This window comes from Plecotus auritus (genome assembly GCF_963455305.1).
Source record: "Plecotus auritus genome assembly, chromosome: 1".
In the NCBI taxonomy this organism is placed as follows: Eukaryota; Metazoa; Chordata; class Mammalia; order Chiroptera; family Vespertilionidae; genus Plecotus; species Plecotus auritus.
Window position 1 is genome coordinate 123405958 of NC_137770.1, and position 19916 is coordinate 123425873.

Here is a 19916-nt window from a genome sequence, read left to right on the forward strand (position 1 = left end):
TTGAGCAACTCTATTCATTAAAGACAGCCTAAAGGCAATGATTTCAACTTTGAAAACAGAAAGCTGGGGAGAGCCACATGGGCAGTGGAAAAAGGGGGGGTGAGGTGGAAAATTTCTCTGGTAGTAGCCAAGAAGTGAATGGTTTTCAAGGTGCATAAGAGCAACCTGTACTAGGGAAGCAGGATGATTCACATCTTCACAGAGACAGTCACATTACCTTGAAAAGATTTTAGGTAAATCTTATGAAAACTGGTTAATGGTGAAGGATGAGAAAGAATAATGAACCACTGAAATGGGTGGCCTAGGGAAACGTTTCAAGGAAGCATCATCTCCCTACCATGTGACCCATCAGAATTGAAGATGGGGTCAATAAGTTTGAGAAGGCTTAGGAGTGCTAAAGAAACGCCCCCTTTCTCTTACCAAAGCATCATGGCCTCCTCATCCCTCCCCATGGAAGTGTCAGGATGGTGCTTTATGATGTCTAAGTTTCTCTCCCAGAGCTACCATTTGCTGAAGGAGAAGCTTCCTGATTAATTAAAGCCTAGGGGGTGTGGCCCCTCATTGTCCTAGAGAAAAGCATATGTTCAGGAGGCCTGGGGTAGGGCCCTGGGAAATTTTGACATGGTGAAGATGACCAGGAAACCACAAACTCCTAGCACAGTTATGTAACAACCAACCCCATTCAACAAAAGAAGTTTAAAGAGGAAGAAGCCCTGTTAACCCAGGCCCAGTGTCCAGGATGAAAGGACCACACCCAAACTTCTCCTCCTCTTCTTTAGTGGCATATGCCCAAGACTCCCTGGTCTTGCCTGGCAGATTCCATCCTCAACCCATACTTTTTCTCATGAAGACTTTTCCCCCTTTCATCCCAGCCATTTCCCCACAAACCAATGTCCTTCTGCACTCACTCTGTTGTCCTTCCAGGTACTAAAGACATGCATGGGTATGAAAGATGTCTTTAAGGGAGTTCAAGGAAAGGAGCCTTTCCAAAAATTCCTACCTCTTCAAGAAAACCTACGAAAGCTATAAAGCCAACAATATGTGGCCATTATCACAGGCCAAATGAGAAAATGAATAAAAATGATCCAGAAAAAGACCAAGACAATGTAGAAAAATTCACCACCTCGAGTGATAACTTGGGCAGCCAGTAACTTCAGAGCAAGGCCAAGACCTCAGAACTATCTATGAAGTCTCTGAAGTTTGGCCACCAAGAAATGCTGACAATGTGGAAGCCAAATTTTACACCTACAGGGTACACCAATAGTGATGATTAAAATAAAATTGGTAAGTCGTTCACTTCCAGTGTAAGTATAATTTGCAGACAATTTTTATTAAATTTATTGGGATAACATCTACATTATAAAAGACCAGGGGTTGTCATGTCCTAAACTACCAGACGGACGATGGGTCAACAGGTGGGGGGGGGGGGGGGTGACAGGTGGGGGGTGGGGTGAGGCGGGTGCGGCAAAGTTGTTAGCCTCCGCCTAGGCCGGGTGGAGGCCTAACGACCTCGCCACTGCCTCGGCAGCTGCGGATCAGGCCCAGAGAGAGGCCTGGAGAGAGAGGCAGAGCCTAATCAGCAGCCACTATGGCTGCTGGCGAGGCCTGGAGAGAGAGAGAGAGAGAGGCGGGGCATGATCAGCAGCTGCCACGGAGGCTGTGGATCAGGCCCGGAGGCAGAGGCAGGCAGAGGGGTTAGGGGCAATCGGGCAGAGGCAGTTAGGGGTGATCAGGCAGGCAGGCAGGTGAGCGGTTAGGACCAGTGGTCCCAGATTGTGAGAAGGATGTCCGACTTCCCTTAAGGGGCCCCTGATTGGAGAGGGTGCAGGCTGGGCTGAGGGAACCCCTCCCCCCCCCCCCCCCCCCCGATCCCATGTACAAATTTCGTGCACCAGGCTTCTAGTCTATATATAAGAAAGCCTAAGTGACCGGCCGACCAGCTGGTAGCTATGACATGCACTGACCACCAGGGAGCAGATTCTCAATGCAGGAGTTGCCAAGTGACAGCAACTTTGCAGAGTGCCCTCTCGCACTCCGGGACCCCTTGGGGGATGTTGGACTGATGGTTTCGGCCGGATCTCTGCAGGCCAGGCTGAGGAACCCCACTGGTGCACGAATTCGTGCACCGGGACTCTAGTATGTATGGATAATCTCTTCCCATCCGCCCCACTGGCCTCTCCTCTGAGATACATCAGTCTGTTCTTTGTATCCATGCTTCTGGATCCATTTTGTTCATCAGTTTATTTTGTTCATTAGATTCCACATTTAAGTGAGATTATGTGATATTTGTCTTTCTTGGACTGGCTTATTTCACTTAGCATAATACTCTCCAGGACCATCTATGCCAGGGGTGGGCAAACTTTTTGACTCGAGGGCTACAATGGGTTCTTAAACTGGACCGGAGGGCCAGAACAAAAGCATGGATGGAGTGTTTGTGTGAACTAATATAAATTCAAAGTAAACATCATTACATAAAAGGGTATGGTCTTTTTTTTTTATTTCAATAGTTTTATTCATTTCAAACATTTTAACAAGAAGAATGTAAACACTAATTATTGTAATTTGAAACTTTAAAAAATGGAGGAATCATAGCACAATAACATACCTTATATTGAAGATGGCAAAGGCAAAATAAAATTGCCTAACAAAGGAAAGGTACAAAAGCCTTTCAAATTAAACTTAAATATAATAAAATAATTTAAAACTAAAACAAATAGAAAAGAACAAAATGTGTAAACAGTAAATTAAACATTTTCTTTAGTGCAACTTCCAAATTATGCCCGGGACGTAGACGTAGATGGCAATGTAGACTGGGTTGAAAGGTTTTTGGTCTTTAAAACATCAACTTCAGTGGGAACAGTGTTGTTGGTCTCCTTTTTAGCTAATGCTCTGATACTGTGCTCTCCAGGGGCGTGTCTCCCTACATCACCACTATAACGTGTCTACGCATTCCCAGGGTGATGTCGGGGGATGCGTCTGCGGGCATTACAAGGAGCCTCTGGAAGATTGAGAGGTTGTTCCTTCTACTGAATGGGCGATATAAATCCGCCCACTCAGAAGAAGGAGCTGCGGCCGTGTTTCCCGACGTTGCCATGTTAACACTGCTGCTGGTGAAGGAGCGGAGGGGAGAGCAAGAGAACCCTCTGCTCTTTTGGCTCCGCGGGCCGTATAGAACAGCCGAAATGGCCGGATCCGGCCCTCGGGCCGTAGTTCGCCCGTGGCTGATCTATGCTGTCTCAAAGGGTAACAGACCCTTCTTTTTACAGCTGCATAGTCTTCCATTGTGTAAACGTATCACAGCTTTTTAATCCACTCATCTACTGATGGGTACCTGGGCGGCTTCCAGATCTTAGCTATTGTAAATAACTCTGCTATGAAAATAGGGGTGCACATATTCTTTCTGATTGGTGTTTCAGGATTCTTAGGATATATTCCTAGAAGTGAGATCACTGGGTCAAACGGCAGTTCCTTTTTCAATTTTTTGAGGAAACTCCATGTTGTTCTCCATAGTGGCTGCAATGGTCTGCATTCCCACCAGCAGTGTTCTAGGGTTCCTTTTTCTCCCCAATCCCACCAGCACTTGTTTGTTGATTTGTTGATGGTAGCCATTATGGCAGGTGTGAGGTGATACCTCATTGTAATTTTAATTTACAACTCTCTGATGATTAGTGACACGGAGCATTTTTTCATGTCTTTTGGCCATCTGTATGTCCACTTTGAAAAATGTCTATTTAAGTCCTTTGCCCATTTTTAAATTGGATTGTTTGCCTTCCTTTTGTTAAGTTGTAGGAGTTCTTTATATATTTTGGAAATTAAACCCCTTATCAGATCCATCTTTGGCAAATATGTTCTCCCATACAGTGGGTTTTCTTTTCATTTTGATGATGGTTTCTTTTGCTGTGCAGAAGCTTTTATTTTGATGTAGTCTCAATTGTTTATTTTCTCCTTAGTTACCTTTGCCCTTGGAGATGTATCCACAAATATACTGCTATGAGAGATGTCTGAGATTTTGCTGCCTATGGTTTCTTCTAGGATTTTTATGGATTCGTGACTTACATTTAAGTCTTTTATCCATTTTGAATTTATTCTTGGGTATGGTATAAATTGGTGGTCTAGTTTCATTTTTTTTTTTGCATGTAACTGTCCACTATCCCCAGCCCTGGTTTATTGAAGAAACTGTTTTTACTCATTGTATGTTCTTGCCTCCTTTGTCAAATATTAATTGAATGTAATGTTATGGGTCTATTTCTGGGTTCTCTGTTCTGTTCCATTGATCTATATGCCTGTTGTTGTGCCAATACCAGGCTGTTTTAATTACAATTTCTTTGTAGTATAGTTTGATATCTGGTATTGTGATCTCTTCAACTTTGTTCTTTCTCAAGATTGCTGTGGATATATGGGGTCCTTTTTGTTTCCATAAAAATTTTTGGAGTATTTGTTCTAGATCTATGAAATATGCCATTGGTATTTTAATAGGGATTGCATTGAATCTATAGGTTGCTATGGGTTGTATGGATGTTCAGTCTTCCAATCCATGAACACGGTATATGCTTGCATTTGTTTATATCTTCCTCTATTTCTTTTTTCAATGTTCTATAGTTTTTTTGAAGGAGGTCTTTTACCTCCTTGGTTGAGTTTATTCCTAGGTGTCTTATTATTTTTATTGCAATGGTATATGGGATTGCTTTCTTAGTTTCTCTTTCTGAGAGTTCAATATATATATATATGCCTAAGTGACTGTTACAACCAGTTGACCGAACGACTGGTCAACCAGTCATATGATGGGAGCACTGACCACCAGGCACTCAATGCAGGAGCTGCCCCCTGGTGGTCAGTGCGCTCCCATAGCCAACCTCCCACGGCCAGCCAACCTCCTGTGGTCCCTCCCCCTGGCTGGCCAACCTCCCACGGTCCCTCCCCGCAGCCGGCCAGCCCCGATTGCTGGCCAAGCCAAGGGACCACACCCATGCACAAATTTGTGCACTGGGCCTCTAGTTGGCATATAAAAATGCCGTCGATTTCTGAATATTGATTTTTTATCCTACTACAGGCAGTCCTCAGGTTATGTTGGACTCGACTTACATCATTTCGTGGTTACGTCGCCATCTCCCATTTACAGTATTTATAAAAAAAAAATTTCCATCATTTCGACATATGTACATATGTGCTTTATGTTTTTTTTATTATTTATTTACCACAAGGGCAGGAATTGTTATCTTTCTTTTACATTTTTTTACTATTTCACTTCATTACTGCTGTGTATGTGCTCCATGTGAGTGACGTAGGTGCTTATGTAGGTGGGTTCTGACTTACAGCGAAAATCGAGTTACATTGCGCCATAGGAACAGATCTCCGACGTAACCTGAGGACTGCCTGTACTTTTCCAAATTCATTTATTAAATCCAATAGTTTTTTGTGGAGTCTTTAGAGTTTTCTAGTATAATATCATGTCCCTGAAAATAATAGCAATTTTGTTCCCTCCTTTGCAATTTGTATGCCTTTTATTTTTCTTCTTGTTTTATTGCTGTGGCTAGGACTTCTAGTACTATCTCTAATAATAAAAATGTAATATGCTAATTAGACCAAACAGCCGATTGACCTTCCAGAAGTCCTTCTGGATGTCCTTCCGGATGAAGCTGGGGCTATGAGGGCTGAGGCAAGCCACCGCGGCTGCGAGGGTCAAGCCCCTTGCATGAATTTCATGCATCGGGCCTCTAGTGTTGAATAAGAATGGTGAAAGTGTACATCCCTATCTTATTCCTGTTCTTAATGGAAACGTGTTTAGTTTTTGCCCATTGAATGTGATATTGGCTGTAGGTTTGTTATATATGGTCTTCATTATGTTGAGGTATGATCCTTCTGTTCCCATTTTGCTGAGAGTTTTTATCAAAAATGGGTGCTGGATTTTTGGAATGTTTTTCTGTGTCTATTGATATGATCATGCGATTTTTATCCTGCATTTTATTTATGTGATGTATCACATTTATTGATTTGCAAATATTGTACCAGCTTTTCATCCCTCAAATAAATTCCACTTAGTCATCATGTACGATTTTTTTAATGTATTGCTGGATCCAATTTGCTAATATTTTGTTGAGGATTTTAGGATATATGTTCATCAGGGGTATTATCTTGTAGATCTCTTTGTAATGTCTTTATCAGTTTTGGAATTAGGATAATGCTGGATTCATCAAGAAACAAAGAGAGAGGACCCAAATAAATAAAATCAGAAATGAAAGAGGTGAAGTAACAACTGAAACCATAGAAATACAAAGGATTGTAAGAAAATGCTATGAATAACTATATGCCAACAAGCTGGACACCCTGGGTGAAATGGACAAATTCCTAGAAACATACAATTTCCAAAACTCAATCAGGAAGAATCAGAAATCCTGAATAGGCCAATAACAACTAATAAAAATGAAGCAGTAATAAAATTCCCAGCAAATAAAAGTCCTGGACTGGACAGCTTCATAGGTGAGCTTTACCAAACATTCAAAAAAGAACTAACACCTATTCTCCTCAAACTATTCCAAAAGATTCAAGAGGAAGAAAGACTTGCTTAGACTTTCATAGTTATTGAGGCTGTTTCTCCCACATACCATTCTTGTAGCTGACAACTAAGTTGTGTGGTCTAATATAGTCACCTAGTGGTCAGTGCATGCCTCTATTCCATCTTTTCTTCTTGATGTTCATAAATCAATTTAACTCTACCTCAAACAGTATCATCCTCTCTTCCACAAAGAGAAGTAGAAATATCATAACACATTACTTATCTACTGTTAAGGATGAGGTAAGCAGCTTTATTTTAGGTCTTTTATTAAAGGGTCAAATATCTCTGGCCTTCACATTTTTGGAACTTTAAATCAGAATAAATTATATTGGTTCTTTCTCATTCTTTTCTATTTTCTACAATTGTAGTATACTATTCCTTCGTAGTTCTATAATAGATTACTATATTTCTAGTAGTGATCCATGACTGGGTAAATATACTATTTAGGGTTAATCGTGATAATAGTTTAGCTACTAATGAGAGAGAATTACTCACCCACAGCCAAAATAGTCATTCTACTTCCAGTCCACAGTGGAACTGGAAGTTACTTTGGAAACCTTCACAACCTATCTGGGGAAGTACCAAGAGGGTACACAAGGGTATATAAGACTGAACCAAATCTCTTAAGAACTAGCTAGAGAAATTAATAGTTACCGGAGTTTCCAGATTTGCCCTTATCATCAACAGATGGCTGATTCTGTGGTCATGGGCCTATCCTGGTTGATGCAAATTTCACAAGGTTCTTATATAGTGGCCCAGAGACCTCCAGACTCCTAATAGTATGCTGGATTTGTGGAGTTCTGGGCCAGAGCTATTTGCAGTGTATCAGCTGCAGGGAAATACAGTGTGTGTTACCACCTGCCAGCAAAGTTGATTACAATTCATTTTACAAGAAGAGGTCCTCTGAATTTTAAGAGATAGTCACAATAATACTTACAGTGCATTAAAGAATTTTTTCCTTTGAAATATTTAAATTTACTTCAGGAATTTCTCAGTAGAAGGAGAAGCATAATTTCTCTCTTTTCTTCCTAAATAATATTTAAAGAAAACATGGTCTTTGGATAGCTGGGGGAATACCCTTGTGACTAGCTTAGCAGAATCAATCTGGAAAAAAAAACCTTTTTATTAATAACTTTCCAGTTATTCAGGCTCCAGGCCTGAGCTATAAAAATGCAAATATTCCACAGGCAGCTCTTACAAACTATTAAAAAAGCAGTCCAGACACTTATTTATGCTTGTTTTATTTCCTATATTTCTCTAATTTTTTATTTCTCTTTTATCTTTCCTCCTTGATTATTTCTCCTTTCCTCCCTTCTTTTATAATCACTCTTCTTCCCTGTGTATATTCTCTTTTTCCCCCATTTTGCTCTTACCTTCCTCTTCCACAACCTTTACTAGTTGACATTTGGGTATTATTTCCCTATCCCCTGTTGCATGCCAGGCAGTCTACAAAGCACTTTTAAAATACAAAGATCACGAGAGATTCCAAAATGATAGTGGAGTAAGTAGAAGCTACACTGACACTATCCCAGGAACAAACTGGAAATAAAACTAAAATACAGAAAACCACCCTGAAAATTCAATTGAAGACTAGCTGGAGAGAATCCTGATAACCAAGGACAGAAAGTGGAGACCACTATAGAGACTGGGAGGAAATGCGGAGGTGCGAGAAGGCTGGCCAGGCTCCCATAGATAGCAGCTGAACTTCCAGATGGTTAGCTCAGCTGTGGAGAACACTGGAGTCCTAAAACCCAAGCTGGGCTTCCCAGCCCAGAGAGCACCAGAATTTAGAAAGGTGCCCACACAGTATCTGGCTGTGAAAAGCAGCAGGGTTACTGTCTGCCAGTGAGAGACTGCTGGAAATGCAGGCACACACTTACAGGTCCAACGCACAAAATTTCATGTGCAGCCACTCACCCTGGGCCCTGGTAGACGAAGGGCAGAGTGGACTGGAGCTGTGTGAGCAGAAACCAGGAATGGGGGCTCTGAGGATGGAGCTCAGTGGGCAGCCACCCAGGTTTCCTGTGCTGAATCATTCCCTCACTCTGTGGAGGAAATCTTTCTCCTGCTGATGCAGGCAATTTTTGCCTGGGGGGAAGGCGGTTTCCCCCACTCTTGGAAGACCTGTCCCCCCACCCTGTGGTTGATAGCCTGAGGCTAATCAGGGCTGATAACAATCAGATTGCAGGTAGAGGCCTGTCTCTGGAGGCTTTGACTAATCTAATCCCTGTACTGGGGCTAGGAAAAGCAGAACTTGGTGCACATCTTGGACCTTTTCAAAGGCACTCAGGCCCAGCAGAGGCAGCCACAAGCTGTGTATTGCTGATAGCCCCAAACAGGGTACTCAGGGCCAGTCGGAAATAGAGATTGGGAGGAGTAGCATATCTACCTCATACACAGACACAAACCCAAACAGAAAGCCAAAATGGGGAGGCAAAAATAAATAAATAAATAAATAAATAAATAAATAAATAAATAAATAAATAAAAATAAGCCCCAAACAAAAGAATAAGTGAATTCTCCAGAAGAAGAGCTAAATGAAATGGAGATAAGAAATTTATGAGACATAGAATTCAGAGTAATGATGACAAAGATGCTCAACAGCATGAAAAAAAGATATAGTAACTATAAAGAATGACACAGCACTAATAAAGAACACAGTGGAAGGAATACACAGCAGATTAGGGGTAGCTGAGAATCAGATCAGTGAATTAAGAAAATAGGGTAGAAAAAATCACTCAATCAGAGAAGCAAGAAGAAAAAACAATTAAAACACAGGAGGACAGCTTAATGAAGCTGTGGACCAACATGAAACCTAACAATATTTGCATATCAGATGCGTCAGAGTGGAAGAAAGTGAGCAAGGAGTAGAGAACGTGTTTAAAGAAATAATGGCATAAAACTTCTCTAACCTGGTGAAGGAAAAAGCCACACAGATTGAGGAGGCACAGAGAGTCCAAAGCAAGAAGAACCCAAATAGCCTTAGATGGTTTGGCGCAGTGGATAGAGCGTCGGCCTACAACTGGAGGGTCCCAGGTTCTATTCCAGTCAAGGGCACATGTCTGGGTTGTGGGCTCGATCCCCAGTGGGGGGCAGGCAGGAGGCAGCCCATCAATGATTCTATCTCATCATTGATATTGCTATCTCTCTCTCTCTCTCTCTCTCTCTCTCCCTTCCTCTCTGAAAGCAATAAACTATATTTAAAAAAAAAAGGAAGAAGAACCCAACAGGCCCATGCCCAACACATCAGATTTAAAATGTCAAAAATTAGAGACAAAGAGAGAATCTTAAAGGCAGCAAGAGAGAAGCAATTTGTTACCTACAAAGGAGCTCCCATAAAGGTTTCAGCAGATTTCTCATCAGAAACTCTACAGGCTAGAAGAGAATGGCATAAAGTATTCAAGGTAGTGGAAAGCAAGAATCTGAAACCAAGATTACTATATCCAGCAAAGCTATTATTCAAAATAGATGGTGAAAAAAAAAGCTTCCCAGACAAAAAAAAAAAAAAAAAAAAAAAGCCTAAAGGAGTTTATCACCACCAAACCAGCACTGCAAGAAATGCTAAAAGGATTGCTGTAACGAGAACAAAAAATAGAGAAACATAGGCATAAAGAATTAAAATGGTAATAAATAAGTACTTATCAGTAATAACCTTAAATTTAAATGGATTAAATGCTCCAATCAAAAGATATAGGGTAGATGAATGGGTACTGAAACATAATCCAAATATATGCTGTCTACAAGAGACCTACCTCAGAACAAAAGACTCACGCAGGATGAGAGTGAAGGTATGGAAAAAAATGTTCCATGCAAATGGAAACAAACAAACAAAAAAGCTGGGGTGGCAATACTTATATCTGACAAAATACACTTCAAAATGAAAGCCATCACAAGAGACAATAAAGATCAATACATAATACTGAAGGGATCTATCTAACAAGAGGTTATAACCCTGGTAAACATATATGCACTCAATAGAGGAGCACCTAAATATATAAAAAGTATTCTGGAGAACTTTAAGGGAGAGATTGGCAGCAATGATGTCATAGTAGGGGACTTTAACACCCTGCTGACTTCACTGGATAGATCTTCCAGACAAAAAAATTAACATGGAAACAGATACTCTAAATAACACACTAGATCAGATGGATTTAATTGACATTTATAGAACATTTCACCCCAGAGCTGTAGAATATACATTCTTCTCAAGTGGACATGGGTCATTCTCAAAGATAGAGCACATGTTAGGATGCAAAGTAAGTCTCTACAAGTTCAAGAAGATTGAAATCATATCATACATCTTTTCAGATCACAATGGAATGAAACTAGAATTTAACTAGAAAAAACACTCAAAAAATTCAGACAGGGATGCTAAATAGCATTTTATTAAACAATGAATGGGTTACCAATGAGATCAAGAAAGAAATCAATAACTTCCAGGAAACAAATGAAAATGAACACATAACAACACCAAATCTATGGGACACAGCAGAGGCAGTCCTGAGAGGGAATTTCATAGCACTACAGGCATACCTCAAACAACAACAACAAAAAAAACCCGTAATAATAAACTTTTTAACCCTACAACTTAGCTAATTAGAAAGAGAACAACAAGAAAAGCCCAGAGTAAGTACAAGGAGGGAAATAATAAAGATTAGAGCAGAAATAAATGACATAGAGACTAACAAAACAATAATAAAATTCAATGAAATGAAGACCTGGTTCTTTGAAAGATAAACAAGATTAATGAACCATTAGCCAGACTTATAAAGAAAGAAAGAGGACTTAACTAAATAAAATCAGAAACGAAGGTGGTGGAGTAACAACTGACACCACAGAAATACAAAGAATTGTAAGAAAATACTATGAACAACTATATGTCAACAGGCTGGACAATGTGGATGAATTGGAAAAATTACTAAAAATATACAATCTTCCAAAACTGAATCAGGCAGAATCAGAAAACCCGAATAGGCCTATAACAACCGATGAATCAAAAGGAGCAATCAAAAAACTCCCAGCAAACAAAAGCCCTGGTCCGGATGGCTTCACTGGGGAGTTTTATTAAGACTTCAAAGAAGAACTAATACCTATTCTCCTCAAACTATTCCAAATAAATGCAAGAGGAAGGAATACTGCCAAGTCCTTTTTATGAGGCCAGCATTATCCTAATTCCAAAACCAGATAAAGACACTATGAAGAAAGAACTACATGTCTATATCCCTGATGAACACAGATGCTAAAATCTTCAACAAAATATTAGCAAATCACATCCAGCAATACATTAAAAAGATCATACATCATGAGAAAGTGGCATTTATTCCAGGGATGCAAGCATGGTACAATATTTGCAAATCAATAAACGTGATACATAACATAAATTAAAAGACAAAAATCACATAATCATATCAATAGAGGTAGAAGTATTCAATAAAATCCAACACCCATCTATATATATATAAAAGCATAATATGCAAATTGACTGTATGGTGGAATGACCAGTCACTATAATGCACACTGACCACCAGGGGACAGACGCTCAACGCAAGAGCTGCCCCCAGCCCACAGGCTCCTTTCGCCTGATGGGGAATGGGGAACCGGGGATGGGTGGTAGCAGACACAGGTGGCAGGGGGTGGGGCCAGCAGCCAGGGAAGATCAGCCCTGATCACAGGCCAGGCTTAGGGACCCTACATGTGCACAAATTTCGTGCACCAGGCCTTTAGTTTTTTCTTATGAAAACTCTCAGCAAAGTGGGAATAGAGGGGTCATATCTCAACATAATAAAAGCCATATATGAAAAAACTACAGCCAACATCATACTTAATGGGTAAAACCGAAAACATTTCCCCTAAGAACAGGAACAAGACAGGGTTGTCCACTTTGACCACTCTTATTCCACATAGTATTGGAAGTCTTAGCAACAGTGATCAGACAAGAAGAAAACAAAAGGCATCCAAACTGGAAAGGAGGAAGTAAAACTGTCATTATTTGCAGATGACATGATATTATACATAGAATATCCTAAAGACTCCACCAAAAAACTACTAGATTTAATAAATGAGTTAGGAAATGGAGCAGGATACAAAATTAACACCCCAAAATCCATGGCATTTTTATACACTAATAATGAGTTGTCAGAAAGAGAATCTAAACATACAATCCCATTTATCATTACAATAAAAAAATTAAAAGATACTAAGAAATAAACTTAACCAAGGAGGTAAAAGACTTATACTTAGAAAACTAGAGGACATTGAAAAAAGAATTAAAGAAGATATAAACAGAGAGTAGGATGGTGGCTGGCAGGACAGAAGTGAGGGAGAAGATGTGAGTGAGGGGGTGAAAGGAGTGTGTGTGGATGTGTGTGGTGTGTGTGTGAGTGAGGGAGGGACAGTTAAATCCAGCAGGAGTATCAGGGGCTGGCAGACCAGGTTCTCCTGGACAGGGATGACCTACCATTGCTGCGGATACTCACCGGGCTGCAGGACTCGGGCACGGAGCCCATGCATTCTTGAAGGGGAGAGCGGCCTCTTCTAGGAACTCATTAACACCACCACCCAGACAGCCCTTGGACACTGCCTGCGATTCGGCAGCCACTCCAGCCAAAATCCTGCTACCCAACCAGCAGACCCACAGACCCAAGGACCTCCACCTCCAAAGGTGCACTGCTCCCACAGCAATAAGTGCAATTTCCACCCTCCCCAGCGGCAGACCTCTGGACACCACATTTGCGCATTTCCAGCACACAGGAATCCTCAGCCCACCACTCCACCGGCAGCTCTTGGATGCCACTGTGAGCCCCCACTGGGTGCGATCTTATACAAACAAGAGTGTAGTGCCCCAGCAATGGAAATTCTGAATTCACTCATCCTGGATACCTGCCCATAGACACCTTGGTTGCGCAACTTCAGCATCAGGGCCCCTCAGAGTGTGTCAATGCACCACGCTGGCAAACACACCACCACAGTCACGCTTTTCCAGAGCGCAGGGCTCCTGAGCCCATCACTCCATAGGCCGCTCTTGGGTGCCGCTGTGAGCCCCCACTGGGCACGCTCTTATCCAAACAAGGGCATACTGCCAGGGCCATAGAAACTCTGAATTCCCTCTTCCTGGATAGCAGCCCACAGACACCTCGATCACATGGCTTCAGTGTCAGGGCCCTTCAAAGTGCATCAGTGTGCCGCACTGGCAAAATCACCAAGGGTGCCCCTCTGAGCTGCCACTGGGTGCATGTGTATCCAACCATGGAGGGAGCAGCAAAAATTGAGTCTTCCCACCCCACAGCTACAGAACTCTGGACACTACAGTTGCGCCTTTCCAGAGCGCAGGCCTCCTGAGCCCCACCACCCCGACAGATGGCTCCTGAGTGCCTCTGTGAAACCCCACTGGGCATGCGTGATTTCAACCAAGGGTGCAAGGCAGCAAAAAATGGGACATCCTACTCCCTGGTTGATGACTTCTGGACACGGCAGTTGCACCTTTCTAGCTCGCAGGTCTATGTCAAGAGAACCCAAATAGCTCAAGTAGGGAGCTATGCTAGATTACCAAGCCCAGGAGACCTGAGAGATCACACCACTAGCTCCATCACCAAAAGAACCTGGGTAGCAAAGCAGTCAGATCTAGGACACAGAAACAATTACAACATTACAGCAAAACATGGGGAGACAAAAAAGCAATCCTCAAAGGAAAAAAAAAAGAGGAATCACCAGAAAGGGAGTTAAATGAAATGGAGGCAAGGAACATGTCAGAGAAAGAATTCAGAGTAATGGTTATAAGTATGCTCAAACAGCTGGATGACAAATACACACAACTCAATGAGAATTACAAGGAGCTGAATGAGAATGTCACCAACCTGAAAAGGAACCAAGAAGAAATGAAGAATGACATAGTGCAATAAAGAACACAATGAAAGGCTTAAATAGTAGACTAGAAGAGGCTGAGGACCGCATCAGCAAGTTAGAAGACAATGTACGAAAAAACACACAAACACAGCAGCAACTGGAAAGAAAATTTAAAAAGCAAGAGGAGAGCCAAAGGGAGCTTTGGGACAACACTAAACAAAACAACATCCGCATAATATGGGTACCGGAAGGAGAGGAAGAGAAGCAAAAAATAGAAAACCTGTTTGAAGCAATAATGACAGAAAACTTCCCTGATATTGGCAAGAATAAAACCTATGTAAGTCAAAAAAGCACAAAGAGTCCCAAACAAGATGAACCCAAAAAGACCAATACCAAGATACATCATATTTAAATTGGCAAACATCAACGACAAAGTAAAAATCTTAAAGGCTGCCAGAGAGAAAAAGTTACCTACAAGGGACCTCCCATTAGAATATCAACTGATTTCTCAACAGAAACACACCAGGGCAGAAGGGAATGGAATGAAATGTACAAAGTGATGCAAAGCAAGGGACTGAATCCAAGAATACTATACCCAGCAAGGCTATCATTCAAAATTGAAGGTGGAATCAGGAGCTTCACAGACAAAACAGGGCTAAGAGAGTTTATAACTACCAAGCCAGCAGTGCAAGAAATGCTAAAGGGACTGCTGTAAAAAGAAGAAAGAGAAAGGCAAGAAGAAACACAAACACTAAGGAAAAATATGACAACAAACATGTACTTGTCAATAATAACATTAAACGTAAATGGATTAAATGCACCAAGCAAAAGACATAGGGTAGCTGAATGGATAGGAAAATATGACCCATATATTTGCTGTCTACAAGAGACCCACCTCAGAGCAAAGGATTCACACAGACTGAGGGCAAAGGGATGGAAAAACATTTTTCAGGCAAATGGAAATGAGAAAAAAGCTGGGGTTGCGATACTTATCTCTGATAAAATAGACCTCAAAGTAAAGGCCACAATAAGAGATAAGGAAGGCCACTACATAATACTAAAGGGAGCAATTCAACAAGAAGATATAACCCTGGTAAACATATATGCACCCAATACAGGAGCACCCAAATACATAAAAAATCTCCTGGAAGATATCAAGGGAGAGATCGACAACAATACCATCATAGTAGGAGACTTTAATACACCACTCACATCACTGAATAAATCCTCTAGAAAAAAATCAGCAAAAAAACAGCAATTCTAAATGACACACTAGATCAGATGGACCTAATTGACATCTTCAGAACATTTCACCCCAAAGCCACGGAATATACGTTCTTCTCAAGTGCACATGGGACATTTTCAAAAATAGACCACATAGTGGGTCACAAGCAAAGTCTCCCCAAATTCAAAAAGATTGAAATCATATCAAGCATTTTTTCAGACCACAATGGCATAATATTAGAAATAAACTACAATAAAAACATTCCAAAAAATTCTAACACTTGAAAGCTGAATAGCATGCTAAACAATGATTGGATTATCAATGAGATCAAAGAAGAAATTAAAAACATCCTGGAGACTAATGACAATAAAAACACAACATTGCAAATCCTATGGGACACAATGAAAGCAGTCCTGAGAGGGAAGTTTATAGCTCTACAGGCCTACCTCAAAATACAAGAAAATCAGCCTAAGTGCCCATCAGCAGATGAGTGGATTAAAAAACTTTGGTACATCTGCACAATGGAATTCTATACTGCTGTGAAAAGGAAGGAACTCCTACCATTTGCAACAGCATGGATGGAGCTGGAGAGCATTATACTAAGTGAAATAAGTCAGTCAGAGAAAGATAAATATCACATGATCTCACTCATTTGTGGATAGTAATGATAAACATAAACCAATGAACAAAAACAGATCCAGAGACAGAGAAGCATCAATCAAATGCTGAAACCTCAGAGGGAAGGAAGGTAGGGGAGGAAGGGGGTAAAGCAGAAAGATCAACCAAAGGACTTCTATGCATGTATATAATAAGCATAACCAGTGGACGCAGACAACAGGGGGTGAGGGTGAGGGCAGGATTGGGGGGTGGGAGGCAATGGGGGGATGATGACACATTTATAATACCTTAATCAATAAAGGAAAAAAGATATATACAAGTAGTGGAATATAACATGTTCATGGATTGGTAGAATTAACAACATTAAAATGTGCATACTACCCAAAGCAATCTATAGATTCAATCCCTATTAAAATACCAACAGCATATTTCACAGATCTAGAACAAATATTCCAAAATTTATATGGAACAAAAAAAAGACCCAGAATAGCCACAGCAATCCTGAGAAAAAAGAACAAAGTCGGAGGGATAATAATACTAGATTTCAAGTTATACTACAAAGCTACTGTAATCAAAACAGCCAGGTACTGGCACAAGAACAGGCATATAGATCAATGGAATAGAGCAGAGACTCCAGAAATCAACCCAATTCATTACGCTCAATTAGTATTTGACAAAGGAGGCAAGAGCATACAATGGAATCAAGACTGATACTTCAATAAATGATGTTGGAAATATTGGACAGGTACATGCAAAAAAATGAAACTAGACCAACTTACACCATACACAAGAATAAACTCAAAATGAATAAGACTTAAATGTAAGTGGTGAAACCATAAAAATCCTACAAGAAACCATATGAAGCAGAATCTCAGACATCTCTCAGAGGAATATGTTTATGGATACATCTCCTATGGCAAAGGAAACTAAGAAAAAAATAAACAATTGGGACTACATCAAAATAAAAAGTTTCTGCCAAGGAAAAGAAACCAACAACAAAATGAAAAGGGAACACATTGTATGGGAGAACATATTTTCCAATGACACATCTGATAAGTGGTTAATATCAAAACATATAAGGAACTCATACAACTTAACAAGAGGAAGACAAACAATCCAATTAAAAAATGGGCAAAGTACTTAGTTCTCCAAAGGTGGTAATTAGATGGCCAAGACACATATGAAAAAAATGCTCAAAGTCACTGATCATCAGAGATATGCCAATTAAAACAACAATGAAGTATCACCTAACACCTGTCAGAATGGCTACCATCAATAAATCAACAAATGACCAGTGCTGGTGAGGATATGGAGAAAAGGGAACCCTAGTGCACTGTTGATGGGAATGCAGATTGGTGCAGCCATTATGGAAAACAGAATGGAGTTTCCTCAAAAATTAAATATGGAACTGCCATTTGACTCAGTGATCCTACTTCTAGAAATATATCCTACGAGACTCGATGCACCAATCAGAAAGAATGTATGCACTCCTATGTACATAGCAGTACAATTTATAATAGCTAATATATGGAAACAGCTATGAATAGATAGAAAAGCTGTGGTACATTTACACCATGGAATACTGGGCAGCAATAAAAAAAAAGATGAATCTCCTACCCTTTGAGACAGCATGGAGGGACCTGGAGATTATCATGTTAAGTGAAATAAGTTGGTCAGAGAAAGACAAGTATCACATGACTTCACTCATATGTGGAATCTAAATATATAAACTGATGAATGGAATGGATTCAGAGACATAAAAGCATGAAACAGAGTGCAGAATCTCAGAGGGAAGGTGGGGGAGGGTCAGTGGGGGGGGGGTAATCAACCGAAGACCTTGTATGCATATATGTATAACCCATGAACATGGACAATAGGGTACTGAAGGCCTGGGGCAAGAGGGGGGGTGGGCTGGAGGCGGTCAATGAAGGAAAAAGGGACATATGTAATACTTTCAACAATAGAGAATTACAAAAAAAATGGTAAAACTAAAAAAAAAACACCTTAAAATAACAATGAAGTATCACCTCACACCTGTCAGTCAGAATACCTACCATCAACAAATCATGAAATAAGTGCTGGCAAGGACAAAGAGAAAAGGGAACCCTAGTACACTGCTGGTGGGAATGAAGATTGGAGCAGCCATTATGGAAAACAATATGCTGTTTCCTCAAAAAATTAAAATGGAACTGCCATTTGACCCAGTGATCCCACTTCTAGGAAGATATCCTAAGAAAGCCGAAACACCAATCAGAAAGAATATATGCATCCCTATGTTCATAGCAGCGTAATTTATAATAGCTAAGATCTGGAAACAGCCCAGGTGCCCATCAGTAGATGAGTGGCTAAAAAAAACTGTGGTACATTTACGCAATGGAATACTATGCAGCTGTAAAAAAGAAGGATCTCTTACCCTTTGACACAACATGGAGGGACCTGGAGAGTATTATGCTAAGTGAAATAAGCCAGTCAGAGAAAGACAAGTATCACATGATCTCACTCATATAATGAACAAAATAAACTGATAAACAAATAGATCCAGACACACAGAAGCACGGAACAGACTGTGGAATCTCAGAGGGAAGGCGGGGGTGAGTGGGTGGTTGGGTGGGAAGAGATCAACCAAAGAACTTGTATGCATAATGCATAACCTATGGACACAGACAATAATGTGAAGGCCTGATGTGGGGGTGAGGGGGCTAGAAGGGGTCATTGGGGGAGGGGAAGGTGGACATATGTAATACTTTCAACAATAGAGATTTAACTAAAAAAATACAAAGATCATGAATGGAGAGAGGTAGAAACTTTGATGAGAGAGAAATATCATCAATTAGATGAATCTTGCATGCCTCCTACTGGGGATCAAGTCTGAAAGCCAGGCATGTGCCCTGACTGGGAATCGAACCAGTGACCTCTTGGTTCATGGGTCAATGCTCAACCACTGAGCCACACAGCTTCTTTTTTTTCTTTTTTAACTGTCAACCTACCAACTTTTTACATCTCTGAATGCTTACAAACAATAGTAAAAGTATTTACTATTCATCATGACCTGGTTACTATTTTATTTTCAAAATTTTCTAGTGCTTTAGAAGATTTAGGATAAATTGTTTTTAGCTTTTTGACATTTTAACTGTCAAGATTTGGGGAAAAACAACTACAATATTTCTCAAAAGTTCCAACATGGTTACTTAAATTCCTGACCATCTGTATGACCATTTCCCTTAAAAATGAACCTTTTCGTTACACAGTGACTTAGTGTTAGGCTTACCTCTGTCCCATTTATTTTCTGCATATTAAAATGGCTCAGCCTAAATAGTACATAGTATTTCCAGAGTGTAAAACTGACAACTGGATTTCCTTGAGGATCAATTGTCAACTGGTCAATACGATGGAGTTGTGCTAATGCGTTAAACTGTTGTAGCATTGCAAGATTTGTTTCCTTGAATTTAAGGTGCTGCAATAATAAAACACACACACAAAAAAGCTGACCATTAAATTTAACGATCTTAAAATAGTTACATTTAAATTTCACTAATTATTCCCTAAGTAAATCTGTAAACTTTAGGCTTAGCTAATGTTTTCAATTACATTAAGTCAACTGAATCTACTAAACCTTACCTACCTTTAATCCATCTAATACATCATTGATGAACTCCATTAATCCATCCAATATTGGAT

General features: G+C 40.4%; 1 protein-coding gene across 12 annotated transcripts in view; it reads right to left on the reverse strand.

Moving 5' to 3' along the window:
• LRRC49 (leucine rich repeat containing 49) overlaps nt 1–19916 on the reverse strand; it is a 253934-nt gene that overhangs the window by 26491 nt on the left and 207527 nt on the right. For 10 of the 12 annotated variants that reach the window (XM_080663538.1, XM_080663543.1, XM_080663542.1 and 7 more), the window contains one exon: nt 19507–19692. The exons of the other annotated variants lie outside the window; for them this stretch is intronic. In XM_080663538.1, coding sequence (XP_080519664.1) covers nt 19507–19692 — 186 coding nt within the window. The remainder of the gene's footprint in view (nt 1–19506; nt 19693–19916) is intronic. 12 annotated transcript variants of the gene reach the window in all.